The sequence below is a fragment of the Nannospalax galili genome, unplaced genomic scaffold (genome assembly GCF_000622305.1).
Source record: "Nannospalax galili isolate Female #2095 unplaced genomic scaffold, S.galili_v1.0 scaffold841, whole genome shotgun sequence".
Lineage (NCBI taxonomy): Eukaryota > Metazoa > Chordata > Mammalia > Rodentia > Spalacidae > Nannospalax > Nannospalax galili.
Genome location: NW_008345000.1, coordinates 497,642 through 516,489, shown reverse-complemented (window position 1 = coordinate 516,489; position 18,848 = coordinate 497,642). Strand labels below are relative to the sequence as shown.

Here is an 18,848-nt window from a genome sequence, read left to right as displayed (position 1 = left end):
GTCCCCCCCCCCCCCCCCGCCAACCACACACACTGGGGAAATTGAGGGATTGCATTCCGGTTGGATGGGTGGATGGATGGACAGATGGATTGTGGATGGGGCCTGGGTTGATTGGCAGAGCTCCTTAGAGCGGGTTTTAGAGGGCCACGCCCCTACCGACAGCTTGGGGTGGTCAGGAAGGTGGAGGCAGACCTGGATTCCAGTTCCACATCTCCATTTCTACCACCACACAGGAGTGGACAGAGACTGTGACTCGCAAGGGCGGCTTCTGAGGCGCCCAGTAATTGCTCAGGACGTTAATGAGGGTTTAGAAGAAGCTGCAGGTCCCGCCCCCAGCATTCTAGGACTCTCTTCCCCTTCCCCAAGCCTATTGAACCTACTGGGTGGACAGGGGATGGGATACGGGGAAGAAAAAGGCTACCAGATGCCTCTGTCTCAGGTGTCTAACCCCACTGTCCACCATAACTTTTCTTGATGAGAGGATTTTAGTGGTCATTGAAACCTCAATGTGTGTGTGTGTGTGTGTGTGTGTGTGTGTGTGTGTGTGTGATTAAAAAGTCACTTCCCCCTGGGTATATCAGGCACCTTTTTATGCCTCAAATTCTGATTCGATCTAACTGGCATGAAATGGAAAATCTGTCCCTTGAACAAACATTCTAAGTCATTTGTGCCCACCCTTTGAGAAACACTGTTGGAGATTTTAGTGCTCCACTGGGGAAGGGGGCAAGGAACCTAAGACATAAGTCTGGCTCACCACTCAAATTCCTGATATTTGAAAGAATAGCTGAATACTGGGGGAGGGGGGGAGATGGCAGGTGGGGCGGGAGGGGGGGGTCCCAGTGTGCTTGGGGAAAGGAGTTGCTGAGTGGAGTGGTGGCGTTTCAGGGTGCCCGCTGGACTTGGCCCTAGAAGGTTTTGCAGAAGAGTTTCCTGAGGCTGGCTGTGGAGTAGAAAAGGGGTCCTCTACTTCCTATTCCTGCTCCCCGAAGTTTAGAATAAGTGGGAAGGATGCTGAGCGATGAGAAGGACACCTACTTACCTGTTGACTTTTAGCAGAGCCACACATGTGCCTGGCACCTCCCAAGTGTTTTCCGTGTTTCCACTCCAGACACAATCTTATGAAGTGGGTGCTGTCGTCATCTCTCTTACAGGGGAAAACTGAAGCTTGGAAGTATTATCTTGCCAAGGTCATGACTAGTAAATGGTGGAGCTGGGAGTGAAATCCAGGTTATCTGGAGCCATTTCACCCATATGCTGTCCTGTATGTGCTCTGTTTGCACTATATCCATTCATCCCATCTAAACCATACTGCTTAGGAAAAAGTGCTAAGATACAAGAATGGACAGTGTGAGGATACGAGAATGGACATCGTGTGTGAGGGAGGCCTTGCAGGGTATGACAGTTATTCTTCATTATCAGTTTGACAGGATTTAGAATCATCTAGGAGATGGACCTCTGGGTGTGTCTGAGGGTGTTTTCAGAGGTGGGAAGACCCACCCTGAATATGAACAACACCATCTCCATGGGCGAATGTGAGCTGAGCATCCCTCTCTGCTTCCTGACTGCCAGTGCAATGGGACCGGCTGCTCCACGTTCCTGTTGCCACGCCTCCACGATGGATTGCACCTTCAAGCGATGAACCAAAATAAGCCCTTCCTTAAGTTGCTTTTGTCATAGCATGAGCTTTGTCATGGCAGTGAGAAAAGTAGCTAACACACAGGGAAGCGGCTGAAGAAAGTCATTCATATGGGCAAAAATGAGTGTCCAAACCTGCTGGCCCCAGCTTTCCCTCATCCCCCCCTCTCCCAGGGAGCTGCAGTGCTGGTTTGGGTGCTTACATATTCACTGAGATACCAAAGGGATTAGGTTCCCTCTTATGTCGCTTCTGTGGTCTTAATCAAGGTCCTCAGCGCCTACCAGTACAGATGATGGAGGAGGTCTTCTCAAGATTGTTGGGTGGGGCCCAGCCAGAGCAATCAATTACTACTCAATAGCTAGTCGATTGAGGCTGAGGCCTGATGGGAGGAAGGGACTGGGAAGGATGTCTGAAGAAGGCATCCACGCCAGAAGATAGGCCATGTCCTGCTGTGGTCTCCACCGTCCCCACTGCCACATGCCTGGCAGGCGTTTTAGACAGATAAAATCCAACATTTACCAGGCCCTGTTCATATGCTTTATATACATTCACTGACTTGTCCCAACTCTATGAGATGGCATTTTCGGTATCCCATTTTGTAGATGAGGAAGTTGAGGCTCTAGGATGTTAAATGACTTCCTCAAGTTCTCCCAAATAGCAAGTAGTAGTGTAGTGAGGAATTCTACCCATTCTGGTGCTCTACCACTCTGCAAACCTATCTCAGAAACATTTGGACAGTTTCTACAGAGGAAAAGCTCACATTGGAGCTCATATACCCAACCCTGGTGACTCTGGGGACAGCAAGTCACCTTGACACCAGCTGTCTCATCAGTCCCTGTCCCTTCAAGCAAGTGGCAGCTCTCCCAGGTAATACCCCTGAATGTGGGATTGGTGAAGTGGGCTTCTGACACCGTGGCTTTGACTCTTGACTGTGCTTCTCCTACTTTAGCTTCTTGGCTGAGCTCTGCACACACTGAGCCCACAGCTTCCTGAATTTCTGCACTGAGCCGTAGAATTCCACGTGTCCAAACCTCCCTTCCGGCCCTAGGGGGCCCCTCCTCCTGCCTTGCCACTCTGAGCTCCTGGAATCCAGCTGCTGTTCCCACAAGGAACCTATAAAGTAGAGCCCCCCTTCTCCCACTGCCTATCAGGAGCCTAGCCTGGCTGCATCAACCAATAGCACATCTCTCCAGTCCTGCCCTTATGCCTCGTCTTGCTGCAACTGCTACAGCCCATTGGTGGTCTTCTAGCAGTTACTGTGAGCAGCTTGTTTACATTAGTGTTAACAATCTCATAAATACCATTTTATTTTTCTTATAGCTCTTATTTGTAAGGGAGGAAACTGGGGCACAGAGAAGTATTGTAACCTGCCCAAGTTTACAGCATTAGCAAGTGTAACAACTGTCCATATTGCTAACTCCTATTTTGTACTTCAAACTCCTGCACTGCATTTCCTATCCATGGTTGCTGCTCTCTGACCTGCTTTCCTTTGCCCTTCCAATGCAACCTGGCAGCGTGTTTAAATATTTTTTTTTATTATGTGTATGAGTGTATTGCCTGCATGTGTGTGAGTGCACCCATTTTGTACAATGCCTGCAGAGGTTGGAAGGGGGTGTCGGATCCCCTGGAACTGGAGTTACAAGACGGTTGTTAGCCTCCATGTGGGTGCTGGGAACCAAACCCAAAGTCTCTGAAAGAGCACCCAGTACTCTTAACTGCTGAACCATCTCTCAGCTCCCTGGCAGCATCTTTGAAATAATGTTGAATTCATATGACATTTATTTTAGTTGCCTGGAACTCCGCTGTAAAACTGGGCAGCAGGTCCCATCCCCAAACTCTAGGAACAGGCTGGTAATGTAACTCAGTCAGTAGAATGCTTGCTTAATATGCACAAACACTTGGCACCAACCCCTAGTACTGAATAAACCAAGTATGGTGGCATTAGCCTGTAATCCCAGCCCTGGAGTGGTGGGGCAGGAGGACAAGAGGTTCAAGGTCATCTTCAGTGGCGTAGGATGTTCAAGGCCAACCTGAGCTACATGAATCCATCTCAAAGGAAACACAACACAAAACAAGACTTAACCAACCAAAGCTTTGGAAACACAGAGACCAGTGGGGTTATCTTTTATCTCCCTAACACACTAATCTGATTGGTCTCCCTCCCTGGCACAGTATCTGGTGTAAATAGATGCCTCGTGATTATGGGTGTCGGTGAAGTGGGGGGGAGTCTGGAAATCAGGTGGTGCCTGCTGTGGGCCTGCATTCTGCCAGAGCAGGGCAGTGAGAAGGGCTGGTTTTCAGTTCATGTTCAAGGTGTTTCTCTCTCGCTCCTTCTTCACTGCTTCCTCATTCCCTCCTCCTTTCTCTTCCTCCATGCTACAGACTTCGCTCACAAGGTTTAGCCACATTATCCGAGGGTGGAGAAAGTTGTCATGAATGGGCCTTCAGTGGGACTACAGAAAAGAGCCGGCTTGGAGATTGACCCAAAATAACGCACTTGAGGCGTTAAGCAAGGCCCGATGCCAGCCCTCCACCGGGAATCCTGGATTTCTACTTTGGCTGTGGTTAATCAGCAATAGGGAGAAATTGAGACCAGAACCCAAGCCCCCCTCCACTGAACTCTGCCTCCTGGCTCTGCAGAGTCCCCTGACTTACCCTAGTAGTGAGTAGTTCCAGTTCAGTTCCCCATCTCCTCTCCTGCCCATTCCTGGGGTGGGGGCAGAGGCAGGGAGCTGGAACACTGATGGGCGCTAAGCCAAGCCTTCCTAAGACTAACAGGTCACAGCCAGTCACGCATGAGCCACTTAGACAATGATGGGGGCAGAGTGGAGTTGGCTCCTGCCTTCTCTAGGCAGGGGAGAAGGGCAAGCAGGGCTTACACGGACAGGCCTGGGGACCAGCTGGGGTAAGAGAATGGATCTTTCAAGCTCCTGGAGGCACATGCTTTTGGATAGCTTTCCTGGTGTGTGACAGGGGCGAGGAAGCAATCGCTGAACGGACTTGAGGAGGTGATGGTGGTAACGGGTAGGTAAAGAGAGGTGGGAGAAGACAGAAGCAAGGAGGCAAGGTCTGGAGGTGTCCCTCAAGCGAGGAATAGAGCAGCTACCGAGGAAAACATCATGTTACATGAACATACAGAAGCCCCAGCTGAGAGAGAGAGAGAGAGAGAGAGAGAGAGAGAGAGAGAGAGAGAGAGAGCGCCCAAAGCCCGAGATACTGTATCCGACTTTGAGTGTTCCGTGCTAAGAAATGGCTGCTCCATTCCATTTGTGGCCACTTTCCCTCAGAGCCACTTCCCCTCCTCTGGAGCCTCATGCCCTTCTCCAGTCAATGTCACTCCCACGCCCATCCTCCCCAGAGCTGCTGACCACCTGCATACCATCTCCTCCTCTCCACTTGTCTTCCCAGCGCTCCCAGCCTTCAAGTGCCGTTCTCAGCCGATGCTGAGCCCATGGCCTCTGCCCAGCCCTCCCTGTCCCCTGGTTTTGGACTCTGGCAGAGGTGGCTGCCGAAGCCCAGGGGACAGGTCCCGGTATGATTCATGAGATGCCCCATTCTGTCTCACAGGCTCAGTGGGTTGCTCGGGCTGCGTCCACAGTACTGGGGGAGGCGGGGAGAACCTGGCATTCAGACCAGGAATAGAGTCTCTTGTCAGCATCAGAGCAGAGCCAATCCTGCTCCCAAATCTCAGCGATTTGGGGCCAGAGAGAGGAAGCCGCGGCAGTCCAAGGCTTCCTGGCACCAAATCTATTGCCCATTTCCTCCCTCCAGAGAGGCCCTGGTCAAAGACACGAGAGGGGTAAATTACGATGGGAGTTAGGGAATCAGACACCGGAGGCTAAGTTTGTAATTCCAACTCGGATGACTCTCTCAGTCTCTGCCTGGGGATGAGCAGCAGCCTCAGCCGTCCAGACTTGCCACCTCAGGACCACAGGAAGTACTTCCTGCTCCTCCGACTCACCCTTGTCTTTGAGGTTCCTGGGGAAGGGGCGAGTTTGACACTGCGGGGGTGGACAGAATTCTGGCCCCGGCTCCCTGACAGCTCAGACCCAGACTCCTTGGGCCCTTATGGAAGAGCTCTACTGGGCCTGGAAGCTGTACAAAATGCAGCCACTGACCAGCTCCTTTTCCCACAAGTGCCTTGACTGTCAGGTTTCCTTAAGAATCCCCTCACTGCCCATGCCGGGTACTCATCATGCCCAGAGATCCCGTGTTTGCACACATTCTATGACTCCTCTGCGGAGCCCTCAGCAGCCAGTGGGCACGAACCGGCTCTGCTTTGTGCTCAAGCCTGTGAACCTCAGTGTTCCAGGACAAAGCAGACTGCGGGTGAGGTGTCCTGAAGTGAGAGGGGTCAACCGATTCCTCCTTTCCTGCCACAGGTCCTTCACACTCCGTTGTGACTCTCCTGGATGGGTCTTTCTCCTGTGCCTTTCCACCCAGTTCAGGGTCTCTCTCTCCTCCTCCTTCCACCCCTCCTTCCAGACCATCTTTTCCTCCTCCAGAACGGACCATCAAGTGTGGTCACTCGGGCCTCCCTCAGGTGCCATTCTTGGGTCACTCTTTGCTCTGGGAGAAGCAAGGAGACCAACAGATTTCTAGTCCTTAACTAGAAATCTAGGCTGGTCAGGGGATCCACCTGCTCTGAGGAAGCCTCCAGGTGAGTTACTCATCCCAAATTCCAACTTCAATGTGACTCTTCATTAAGCCTGAGCCAGGCTTTAGTGCCTACTCTCCACATCACAGCTGTGGCTTGCCTTTTCCTCTACCCACTGTGACCTCCTGGGACTCACCCAGGTGAATCAGGCCCATTAGCCCCAGGCTGTAGTCTGTGTTGAGTGCATTCTCCACTCCCCATCCGTTGTACTTGTAGTTGGGGGCTCATGCTGCAAAACATCCCCTTTCTTCGAATGCCCTTTCAGCTTTTTTGAAAAGGTCTATGACTTCTGCCTGGCATCTCTTCCCTCATCATCCTGCCTTCTGAAGGAACCTCTGAGCTCTCAGTAGGCAGGCAGTGTGAAGTCAGAATGCAGGAAATTCCACTCTAGCTCTAAAACATAATGAGATTCCCTTCTAAGGTCAGAAAGCATCCCCAGTTGGGGAGCAGCATTCTAGTGCCAAGTCACCCCCCCCCCCCAAATCTAGGTCCTTCCTGGAGCCTCAGAAGCAAGGGGTACTCTTTAACTGAGGCCTTCCCTTAGTCAGCCACCTGCTCCCCTTCTATGCAAGTCCTTTTTGTTCTGTGGTCTACACACCTGACCTCAGAGAAAGCTATAAGGAGTGGGGAGAAAGAGGAAAGGTGGCTTTCCCTGTGTCAGGCATAGTACCAGGCACCAGAACCAGGGTCCATGGTTTTGAACTCAAGAGGACTAGGGGAGAACAGGGTGACTAGGTAAGATCTGGCCAAAAGAATCTTAGAGAATTCACAAGCTGAATTCAGGCATCCAGGGTTTTAAAGAAACCACAGCTGAATCTGAAGGCACAAGGTTGTAGAAGGCTGCCCCCTAGAGCCAGGATAAAAGAATTCTATATGAACCCCTAGCCTTCCTTTTCATTAATTGTTGCTTTCTACCTGGACCAACAGGGGAACTAACCATTCTGGTTTACTCTAGACTGGGAGACTTCCTAAGATATAGGACTTTTAGTTTTTTTATTTTATTTTATTTATTATTTTTTATTTTATGTGTATGCATGTAGGTAAGTGCACCCGTGTCGTGCAATGCCTGCAGAGGTCAGAAGAGGCTGTCGGATCCCCTGGGACTAGAGTTACTGACGTTTGTTAGCTGCCATGTGGGTGCTGGGATTTGAACCCAGGTCTTCTGCAAGAACAACCAGTGTTCTTAACCACCAAGCCATCTCTCCAGCCCCAGGACTTTTAGTTTTAAGCTGGAAAAGTTGGGGCCAGTGAGATGGCTCAGAGGGTAAAGGTGCTTGCTGCCAAGCCTGATGACTGGAGTTCAATCCCTGGAGCCCACATGATGAAAGGAGAGAGCTGATTCTGCTGTCCTCTGACCTCCACATGCAGGCCTTGGCACATGCACATACACAGAAAAATAAATAATTTTTTTAAAGCTGGAAAAGTCCCAGACAAGTCAGAACAAAGTGGTTCTGCTAAAGCCCCTGCCTCCATGGTCACAGAATTTTGAAGAGATGGTATGGATGTGTGGAAAGTGCTATGGAGGATCCCACTTTAGATGGTAGGGGCCAGAGATTGCCTCTCTGAGAAAAGAATATTTGAGCTAAGATTTGAATGATGACAAACCAATTTTAGTAGCATTCGAAGAGCTTTCTAGGCACATGGCACAAAGACTTGGGGCTAGGAACAAATGTGACACATTTGAGAAACAGAAAGAAGTCAGTGATCAAGATGTGGTTGGCAAGATGCTTACTTAAGAGCTGTGGGAAGCTATATAGGGCTTGAAGCAGGGTAGTACAGCCATACGCATGGTACTTGGTATGGGATTGGAGGGGAGGTAAGGAGCTGAGTAGAACTGGTTAGGAGGCAGTCGCAGGTGATGCTGATGGCTGGATGAGGGTGGTACTGGGGATGGAGGCAGAGAGCAGGGTAGGTCCAAGTGAATTTGTTAAGGAAGACTCAGGAATAACACCTAGATTTATGTCTGGAGCCACAGTAAACAAGGATGTGCCCCAGGAAACCTCACAGGTTCCACTGTGTGGGATTAAGAAGAGAGGGGAAGCCCTTAGAAGACCAATAAACTCAATCATCTGGAAGATAGCTCAGTGAGTGGATCCTTGACCTAGCACTATGGAAGAAGAAAAATGTCTGGAATGTGCCTTTTTAGGGGAGTGAGGAAGGAATTTCTTAGGAGGCAGGATGCCTGCAGAAGGGAGTTACTAACACTGATAGGCCTAGTTCAGAAGTGACTTCAGAGAGATCGGTGGTTCCGACAAGTTTTCTATATATAGCTGCTTTACAAAACCTGAAGTGGAATGAGATAGCACATTAAGATGATAAGGCTGGAGGTAACAAACCATCCCCACAGTGATGGGAGTGCATCACACACTCACTCTTACACTCCGGTGAGGATCTGGGGAGCTGGAGGGACAGAGGAGGCACCTCTGTCCCATTCATTCACTCCAGGCCCCCATGCTCTTTCCATCATGTGTCCTAAGAGAGAGCCTTTGGAATCATCACAGTGGAAGGAGGGAAGTTAGGTTACATGTGGGAGATCTCCGTGAGGCCCACCTAGAAATGGTATGCACTGTTTCTGCCGTTACTCCATTGCTCCAAACCCGATCCAATGGCATTGATTCGACTCAAGTAAGCTGGGAAGCGGAGTTCACATTTAGTATCTCCAGAGAAGAGATACAGTTATTGGTGGTCTCTGCTGCAGTCAGGGACAGTGATGGCCTGTCTCATAGGGGACCGGGGCATCTGTCCTGGTTGGGATGGGATAATACTTTCTGAGAAAAATAAAGGAATCTGATGAGGGAAGATATATGTGTGCTACACACCTGTGAGCTCTGAGGCTGCACAGGCCTTCTTTCTTTTTTATTCCCATGGGCTTTCTCCAAAATAGATCTTCATTATCCCACATTTTATCCCCATGGTGCTTTCTCCTCTATAAGAAGTCTCTTTCCCATCAACTGCAATCTAGATGTGACCATTTAACTTACCTTCTTAGGCATAGCTCATCTCATATGACCCCTGTATAACAATGACAATAAACAATATCAACCACAGCATTAGTCACATGCTGAATTGCTGCTGGGTTGAGCTCCTTAACCGCTGTATCACAATGTTTCTGACAGGCCTGTGAGGTATGATGGTTCCCTTTAAACACATGGAGGAAGAGGAGTCCAGAGTGTTTCAAGCTGTGCTGTCTAATATTGTGACCACTTGGTGATATGCAGTTATTTTAACTAAAATTAATTAAATATAAGTAAAAATTCAGTTGAACTATCACATATCAAACACTCAAAGGCCACATATAACCAGAGGCTCCCATTACAGAGCACAGATATGACTGTTTTCTTTGTGGCAGAAAGTTCTGTTGGACCACTTTGAGTTAGGGAAACCTACCCTGTAAACCATTAAATTAGACCTCTGAGCCTATCAGGGTCTCCAGTCTTTCAATAGCTAGCTCCTTACTCTTTCCACACTTTTCTTTAAAAATAAAAATTCAGCTTAGCCTTGCCCTTTCTGTACGACCTGGGCCCACGCTACTCTTACATAATTCTTTCTCGATATTTTCTTGCACAATCTCACTCTCAGCATCAGGGTGCTCACCACCCTCCAATAATGACAATACTTTTTTCTCTCCTCCTTTCTGCCTGTCCAGCTAATGAATTAACACCCGACCTTTAGGTTAAGATGGCTTACATATCTCTGGGCTCAGGTACTTCTTTCCCTTATGTCTGTCCTGAACCAGCTCTTGCCATGGCAACCTCTGGCTATTACTAATTACACTTTCTGGCTTTTACTGCAGACTCGTGATCTACCAGGCAGTCTTCTAAGCACGGACTACTCCTCAAACATCTTTGAAGTGGGTATCACTGCTGTCTTGTCTCTATTTTCAGACACAGAAACTATTGCATTGGAAAGGGATGGACTTGTTCAACTGGTCTCACAGCTTCTTTTCTGTGGCAGGCAGTCCACCCTCACAGTATTACTGGGCCATATTTTGAGAGCACAGAACACCTATTCCTGGCTGGGGTGGAGGGGCAGCCTTCTTTGCAAATGATGCAAGGCCCTGAATATTCAGAGCCTTTCCAAGCTCAAAACTCATTACACCCCCTCAAACCCAACAGTCCAGTCACAAAAAACTAGTTACTGTTTCTGGAACAGGCCATTGTGCATTCCTCCCTCAGGGCTAGAATTATTTCTTCTTCCTAGAGTATTGTCCATCCTGGCCTGCTCTGAGGCCATCTATGATGATGGGGTCTGGACCACAGAGCTTCTCAGAATTCAACCAGCTCATATGCTCCACAAGCAGCTCCTACTGGAGGGTTGAATTGAACTTGAGCATTAAAATCATTCTTTGTTAAAAATATACCCCAAGTCAGGTATGGTAGCACACACCTGTAACTCCAGCACATCTGGAGGTGAGGCAGGGGAACCTTGACTTTGAAGCCAGTCTGGGTCAAAATTATGTCAAGACCAGCCTTGGCTACATAGTGAGATCTTGACTCAAAACTCAAAAGGAAGGGCTGGAGAGGTGGCTCAGCAGTTAAGAACACTGACTGTTCTTGCAGAAGACCCAGGTTGGAATCCCAGCACCCACATGGCAGCTAACAACTGTCTGTAACTCCAGTTCCAGGGGACCTGACGGCCTCTTCTGTCCTCCAAGGGCATTGCACTACAGGGGTGCATTTACCTACATGCAGGCAATACAGGCACACACATTATAAAAAAAAAAAAAACTCAAAGGGAACAAAAACCAACCAACCTAGCCAGGCGTGGTAGCACACGCCTTTAATCCCAGCACTTGGGAGGCAGAGGCAGGTGGATCTCTGAGTTCGAGGCCAGCCTGGTCTACATAGTGAGTTCCAGGCCAGCTGGGGGCTATAGGGAGACCTTGTCTCAAAAACAAAAAAACAAAAAACAACCAATCAAACAAAAACATGCCAATGTTTACATTTGAATAAACAGGGGTGACATTGGGATTCATTTGGCTTTTTTTTTAAACTTTTTTATTTATTATTTTTATTTTATGTGTATGTGTGTATTGCCTGCATGTAGATAAGTGCACCCGTGTCATGCAATACCCATGGAGGACAGAAGAGGCTGTCTGATCCTCTGGAACTGGAGTTACAGACAGCTGTTAGCTGGGATTTGAACCTGGGTCTTCTGCAAGAACAACCAGTGTTCTTAACCACTTAGCCATCTCTCCAGCCCCTCATTTGGCTTTTTAATTTATTTCATTTAAAAAAAATTTATGTATATATATGAGTGTTTTGCCTGTATGTATATAAGTGCATCAATTTCATGCAGTGCCCATGGAGGACAGAAGAGGGTGTCAGATTCCTTGGAACTGCCATATGGGTGATGGGCCGAACTGGGGTCCTCTGCAACAGCAACCAGTGCTAACCACTGATCCATCTCTCCAGTCCAGTTTTGGGTTTTTTGGTTTTTTTTTTAAAGATGTTTGCCCTGATTATTTTTAAGGTAAATGTGGTTTACAGCACCTGTTTGGTAAATGAGCATTCCTACCTAGTTTTCTTAATAATGATCCCCAAGATATTCCCATCTGAATCCCTACAAGCTGTGAGATCCTCACCTTACCTGACACAGGAGTTTTGCTCATGTTAAGGATCCTGAGATGGGGAGATGATCCTGGACTACTGGAATCCTTATGAGAAGAAATTGGGAGGAGTGGGCCTCAGCCTGTGTGGCAGCTTCTGGAAGCAGGAGTAGCTGGGAAACAGATACTATTTGGTGGTGGTGGTGGGGTGTTTAGCCCTGAAGTCCCCTTGCCTTTAGCCCAGTCACACTCCCATTTGGGGTCCTGACTATAATACATTTGTGTTGTTTTAAACCACTGAATAAGAGATAATTTGTTGCCCCAGCAAAAGGGAAGGACTGCAAGGAGTATTGGTTACCTATCTTGTGCACGTGTGTGGAGAGGGGGTGGCCGACTCGGGGTGATGGAGGTAGAGCAGAGTTCTGCTTTGACTTTCGTGGCCAGCTCCCAGCATGAACCTGGCCCCTGGGAACAAACATAGTGGAATTCGGCCCTAGATAGACTGCCGAGGCTGGGGCATGTTTGCAAAGGATTTGGAGTTGAGGGTTGTGAAGATGAAAGCAAAGCTCCTAATGAGGTGTTTGGGGCTAGAAGGTGACAGGCGTGTAGAGATTGCATAACTTCCGGGGGGCGGGAACTCAGTTGATAGGGGTGTGAGTGGAAAGAATTAGTATATTAATTGTGTATTTTAGGTTTTCAATTTCTTGTTTCAGTTACTTTTGGGGTGCTGGATGGAACCAGCTCCCCAGCTCATGTTTTTCTGAGGGTCTTCCTAGGTAGGCCAGATATGGCCTCGAATTCTCCGTCTCCTCTGCCATTTCCCAAGTGCTGCGATTACAAGTGTGGGCCACCACGCTCAGTTTATATAATCTTTTGGGGGGGGCGGGGCTTTTTGAGACAGGGTCTCCCTTTAGCCCCAGCTCTCTCCGGGAACGCACTATGTAGACCAGGCTGGCCTTGAACTCACAGACATCCGCCTGCCTCTGCCTCCCGAGTGCTGGGATTAAAGGCGTGCGCTACCACGCCCAGTTTATATAATCTTAACAAGAAATCTACATTTTAGTCATCTTCCATTTTAAATGGGAATGTGCTTCCTAGTCAAAGAGGAAATTTAACATTTAAACAGCAAGCATCGCAACCGGCTTGTGTAAAAGCATATTCCCAGGCCCACTAAAGCCCCTCTGGCCTGACCCGCTACACAGGCGGGTCTGGGGACCCGGCCACTCCACCTAGTGACTAGAAGGGGCCCCTGCAACGCTCCGGGGAGCGGGGTACGCTCAGGGCCGCGGCCTCCCGCCGGGGAGGGCGCTGTGCGGACGGCGCCGGGGGCGGGGCTGAGCGCGGGCGGCTGGGCTCGGGCTCGGCTCCCGCGGAGGCTCCGGCTCCGGCCCTGCACCTGCGACGCTGGGCTCCGCTGTCCTCCGCTGCCCGAAGCCGCGGCCCCATGGCCCCGTCCCGGCTGCAGCTCCGCCTCCGCGCCGCCTACTCCGGCATCAGCTCGCTGGCCGGCTTCTCCATCTTCTTCGTCTGGACGGTGGTCTACCGACAGCCCGGGACTGCGGCGATGGGGGGCCTCGCAGGTACCCCGAGGGGCGCGGGAGCCGGCGGGGCGGCCGGGCGCTGTCAGCCGCAGCGCGGAGGCCGAGGCCGGCGTTGGCACCGCCGCGGGGGCCGGGGGTTGTTTACACAGCAGCGGCCGGGCTCCCGGCACTGCTGGGGCCTCCGGACCCGGTGTCCCCCGAGCGCTGCGCGACCCGGGGTGCCGACGGCCAACGTTTGCACCACCCTGCCGCGGGGGTGGGGAGTGGCCCGTGCCCGTACCCTGTCCCTCTGCCCTCCGCCCAGTGCGCGTCCACTTCCCTGGCCACCTTCTCTTCCTCAGCCCGGACTGGATCTGCGGGATTCCCGCATCCGCATCGCAGGCGCCCCTGGGAAGTGGGGGCTCACCGGGAAGCCCATTAGCCTGCCTCCTTCCAGCGTGGGGCCTCAGCCCCCGGGGCCTTCGGCAGCGCTGGAGAGCCAGTGTTACCGAACGTTTCCTTTGCACCCGCGTTGGTGGCTTTCTTGCCACACATAAGCTATGGTTCTTCAGCCTGGGTCCGTTAATCCCTCGAGGAGGGAAGAAGAGGTATCAGTGCTGGAGGCCCTGTGTTCTGCACTCCTTTAATCCTCGTGCCATAGACTATGTCAAGGCCAAATATATTATTTGTGCTTATTTACATATTTTAATAGTTTCTTTATACTGTGCTAAGCAGTCAGTATAAAGTATAAGGATTATTTCATTTAATCCTTATGTGAGTCCTATGAAGTAGGCATTATTATGACCATTTTACAGATAGAAAACTGAGACCTAAGGTAAGTAAATAACTTGTCCCGGGTTACAACAGTCACATGAGGGGCCAGCAAGATGGCTCACCAGGTAAAAGCATTTGCTTTGAAAGCCTGGCAGGTCTAAGTTCCATCCCTGGAACCCAGAAGGAGAAATGGGACTCCTGAGAGGTGTAAAATACAGATTAGCATGAAAAGGCATTAAAAGTCTATCATTAAAAGATTAATTCAGGAGCTGGGGAGATGGCTCAGTGGTTAGAACAACTGGCTGCTCTTGCAGAGGACCCGTTTGAGTGCCAGCACCCTCATGGCAGCTAACAACTGTCTGTAGCTCCAGTTTCAGGGGATCTGACAACCTCTTCTGACCTCTGTGGGCACTGCATGACCCGGGTGTACTTGTATGAGTAAGTACATGCAGGCAATGTACTTACTCATACACATAAAAGTAATAAATAAAAAAATTAATCCAAATGTGCAGTAGCCACATGAAATAATATGTGTGGGGAAAGTACTTTGGAAACTAAAGTACATGGAAGAATAACACTTTTCCATTCAATGATTTTATTCCATGATTAAAATTCTTTGTCAGAAGATTCTTAAATGGATGAATTAAAAATAACTAATTGACTCATTGCTACTAAGTGTGCTGTGCACCCTCCTAGGGTAGGGAAGCAACATCAGACGGGGTTTCTGCCCTAACAGAAAGGCCATGACGAGCAAGGCACTGGGGTCATCAAGAAGAGTCAGTTCGATGCCCTGGCTAGGTCTTAGGCCTGCATGAGTGACCTGCTCCCGGTGGACCTCTGACCCTGTTAGGGCAGCCAGCCCTGCCTGCTGGCTTAGTCACTGAGCCTTTCCCCTCCACACTTCTGATTGGCTCTGCCACTTTCCAGAAGGCACTGCCAGGGCCCATGCTGGATGCTGAGACTTGAGATAAGCCCTTTAGTGGCAGGGAGGAGGGAGGCCATCCCTGGGATCAGAGCTGGCTGGGTTGAGTCTGCCCTGGTGGAAGAGGAGGTGATCTCTCCCTAGCCGCATGGGCTGGGGCATGGCAACAACTGCTGGGCTTCAGTTTGCTCCTGTAGGAGGAGTGGGAGAGAGGCCACTGAAATGCATACCTGACACCTTTCTCTGTATGCAATGCTGTGTGCTGCTGTCTACCCCTCTAGCTTTATCTCCAGCTGCGGGTTAAAGAACAGGCAAAGGGCTCCAGCTTCCACCCCAGGCAGCCTCCAGGGCCTCCCTCTGACCCATCCTCTGCCCTTTTGCTCCTGGCAGGCCTTGTTGAACTTGAGGCAGTCCAGCTGCGGGGTTCTTTCAGGGACAGGCACTTTGGCAGCAGCCACTTGGCACAGGGACTCTAATCTCGCAGCTGCTGTGGGCTTTGACAACCATAGGTAGTCAAGGAAAAGTCAAAACTGCTTGTTGGTGGTGGACGGCAGGGGAAAAAGTTACCAAGTTAGGACCACACACATTCTCTACTCTGCGTGGGTTGCAAAAAGGGATCCACAGACAGCCTTCTTCCTCTTTTGGGGTGAAATGTCAACGGGGTTTCTAACTTGCAAGTACTCTATTTCTGACTCAGCATTTTATAGCCCAGAAGTTGCTGAGTCACAGAGGGCAACCCCAGTGGACTGACTCGGCCCCTAGGTTGGTCAGTTCTGGCTGTTGGTCGTGCTGGCTTCTGGGACAGGGTGAATATGGAGCCCTGGGCCCAGGGCTCAGTGGGCAGAGTATTTAGGATGAGAACACATTCCCATCCTGGTGGGAATCTGGGAAGACAGTGGCAGAAAAAAGGGTGGGTTCCTTGGAAAGGCTATTAGACACTCCTGTTCTGGAAGCCCTGGGGAATATGTGTACTCTGGGTCTAGAAGGCTATGGAAAGAGAAAGAAGAGAGAGCTTGCCCCTAAGTCAGAACAGTTTGGTGTTCTTCACACTTGAGCTGTGAGCTAGAGGAGCCCTGGAGCCCTGGGTCTCCTTTTCCTCAGAGCATGGCAACAGGACTAGGATGTACCCTGAGGGGCCCTTACCCAGGCCACCTTCCAAGTGTCTGTGTTTACTCCATAGGCTCCCTTGGGTGCCTCCTAGCTCCCCATTCAGCCCAGCTGCTGGAGGTACCTTCCCTGACCAGGCCCGTGTGCCCAGAGACCCGGCAGGCCTTGCTCCTTGGAATCGGTAGAGTGGAGTCAGGATGAAGTCTGGCTTAACCCCTGCAGCCAGGGGAGGCTGGGCAGTTGTCCACACTGCTCCAAGTTGTATAGGCCAGGCATCCTGGAGCCCTGGAGTATCCTAGGGAAGGGAACAAGGTGAGGCAGGGTATCGTTTCCTTCCACCAGAGATATATGATGGGAACTGGGACATTTTCTCAGTGACCACTTGTAGAGGTGTCTCTCCAAGGAGGGGCAGGGGCAGGATGGGAAGTGGCCTCCAGACTCAGCATATGCTTGTCTGAAGGAGACTGGAGTAAAGGACTGGGACAAAGAGCAGACACCTGGAGCCCCTCAAGCCACCCCTTCCCTTTCCTCCTACTCTCAGCCCTTTGGGGCATATGTAGAGATGAGTGTTTTGAGGAACCTCTGGGCCATGACCAGTGGTACCAGGTGACAGCTTTACACTCCCCATTTCAGTATTTCCTAACCCAGAAATTGCTGAGTCACAGAGGAAATGCTCTGATCTCATTTTCCCTCCTCAGCTGCCTTCCAGAATCATCAAGTGGGAGAGTCTTACTTATTCTAACCCCCACATGACAAGAGAATAGACAAGTAGACCCATCCCAGAAAGGACTCTGTTCCCTGAAGTACTCATCTCTCTGGGCCCTTTAAGAAACCACATGCAAGTCTGGGGGTGCAACTCAGCAGCATGTTGAGGGTCCTGAGTTAAACCTTCAGCATCCCTAACAAGAGAAAGTAACCAGCACCCCCTCCCCGATAAAAATTCAGGAGGAAGAGAGACTGCTGGGGAGGTAGCTGGTATAAAATCAAGATCGAGGGAGAGGAAGCTAAAGCGGGCATTGGTATTCTGGCTGCCTCTGGCCTGATGCAGCTTCCCGCCAAGACAGGGATGGAGGCACGCTTGCCTTGGCCCACCTGGAGCTCCAAGCTGCCAACCCATAAGGAAGGTTGAAGGCCAGTGTAGGTTGAGCTTAGAGAATGGAGGGTCAGACGGGCAGGTGGGGATACCATTGTGTTGATAGGCCCATGCCCACACAGGGCAGAGTCCAGGGTTCCCCATTTATCCAGACTGGCAAGACTTCAGTGCTCACCCATTTTTACATGTGGCAACACCAAGGGTCTGGGGGCACAGTAGTGCCCAGTCCTAGGTTTTGTGGTTTATAGTTTTCTGGGGATTTTTGTCCACCATCAGGCTGCCCTAATGGTGATAACTGAGCTGGTCACCACCATATAGCCCCACTAGATTCCTCTGTTCCCCTGTTAGCATCCTGCTCCACAACTTAAAAAAATAAATAAATAAATAAAGTAGGAGACATTTTAAGCATGTCGAAAAGGGTAGACAAGCCAGGCTTAGTGGCTTACACACTACATTTGGGAGGCAGAAGCAGGTGGATTTCTGTGAGTTCAAGGCCAGCCTGATATATAGAGAGTTTTGGGCCAGCCATGGTTATATGGTAAAATCCTGTGGCAGGATGCTGTGGGGATAGACAGTCTAACATTATACTTGTCACCCAGCCTAAGAAATAAGATGCCACAGGCTCCATCCAAGTGCCCCCCTGGCTTCCTGCTCTCTGTGGCACAGCCCCCTTTCCAGCCCTATGCCCTTCCTTCTGTTTGATAGGCTATAGAGCATGTGCTGCTGCTATTTTGAATGGTCTCCCACCTTCTGGGATGTGGCAGCCTGAGGAATCCAAAACCTGTGGACCCATGGCTATGCTGAAAGTTTACAACTGGCTGTCCCCCTTCCCTCATTTGTCAGCCTTGCTGGGCCTCCTGCCTCTGCTCTAGGCCCTTGCCAGTGAAATTGGTATTTATTTCATTCTTTGGGGCTCTCCAGCAGACACTGCCTGGCACTGAGAGTTGTATTGTGTTCTATTGTATTGGCTGAGAGCAGCTGGCATCCTAGGAGAAGTGCCCACCCGGTCCAGAGAGCAGGCTCAAGAGAGGCTCTGGGGTATCAGCCCACTCTCTGCTCTACATCAAAGGAATGGCATGAGGCCTAGCCCAAAGACAGTAGGACACTGAGTGCTGGGTGGACCTGGGGCCTCATGGCTACAGGACCAGTGTAGAGTTGAGAAGAGCTCTGCTACCTAAGAGCTCAGCCATAGACTCCCAGGCTTGAGAGTGTGGTCCCTCAGGATCAGGTAGAGGAAAACTGAGAGGGGCATGCTTTTTCACCTCTGTGGTCTTGGGGTGGACAGTAGAAAGCCCCTGGAGAACAGGCTAGACTGCTGACATCCTCAGAACTCTCTGCTTTCAGGACTCCTGTGTATAAAGCTCTCGAAGTGAAACTCCCAACAAATTTTTTTTAGATAGATTCAATGTACTGATGTGTACCATATTAGAAATTAAGGAGCCGGAGCCGGGCGTGGTGGCGCACGCCTGTAGTCCCAGCACTTGGGAGGCAGAGGCAGGCGGATCTCTGTGAGTTCAAGGCCAGCCTGGTCTACATAGTGAGGTCCAGGACAGCTGGGGCTACAGGGAGACCCTGTCTCAAAAAGACAAAA

The 18,848-nt window shown here is 50.4% G+C and overlaps 1 protein-coding gene across 1 annotated transcript in view; it reads left to right on the top strand.

The window, feature by feature from the left end:
- Positions 1 to 13,161: 13,161 nt before the first annotated feature.
- Positions 13,162 to 18,848, top strand: part of Slc48a1 (solute carrier family 48 member 1) — an 8,273-nt gene continuing 2,586 nt past the window's right edge. The window contains exon 1 of the mRNA XM_008841293.3: positions 13,162 to 13,421. Coding sequence (XP_008839515.1) covers positions 13,286 to 13,421 — 136 coding nt within the window. The 5' untranslated portion in view covers positions 13,162 to 13,285. The remainder of the gene's footprint in view (positions 13,422 to 18,848) is intronic.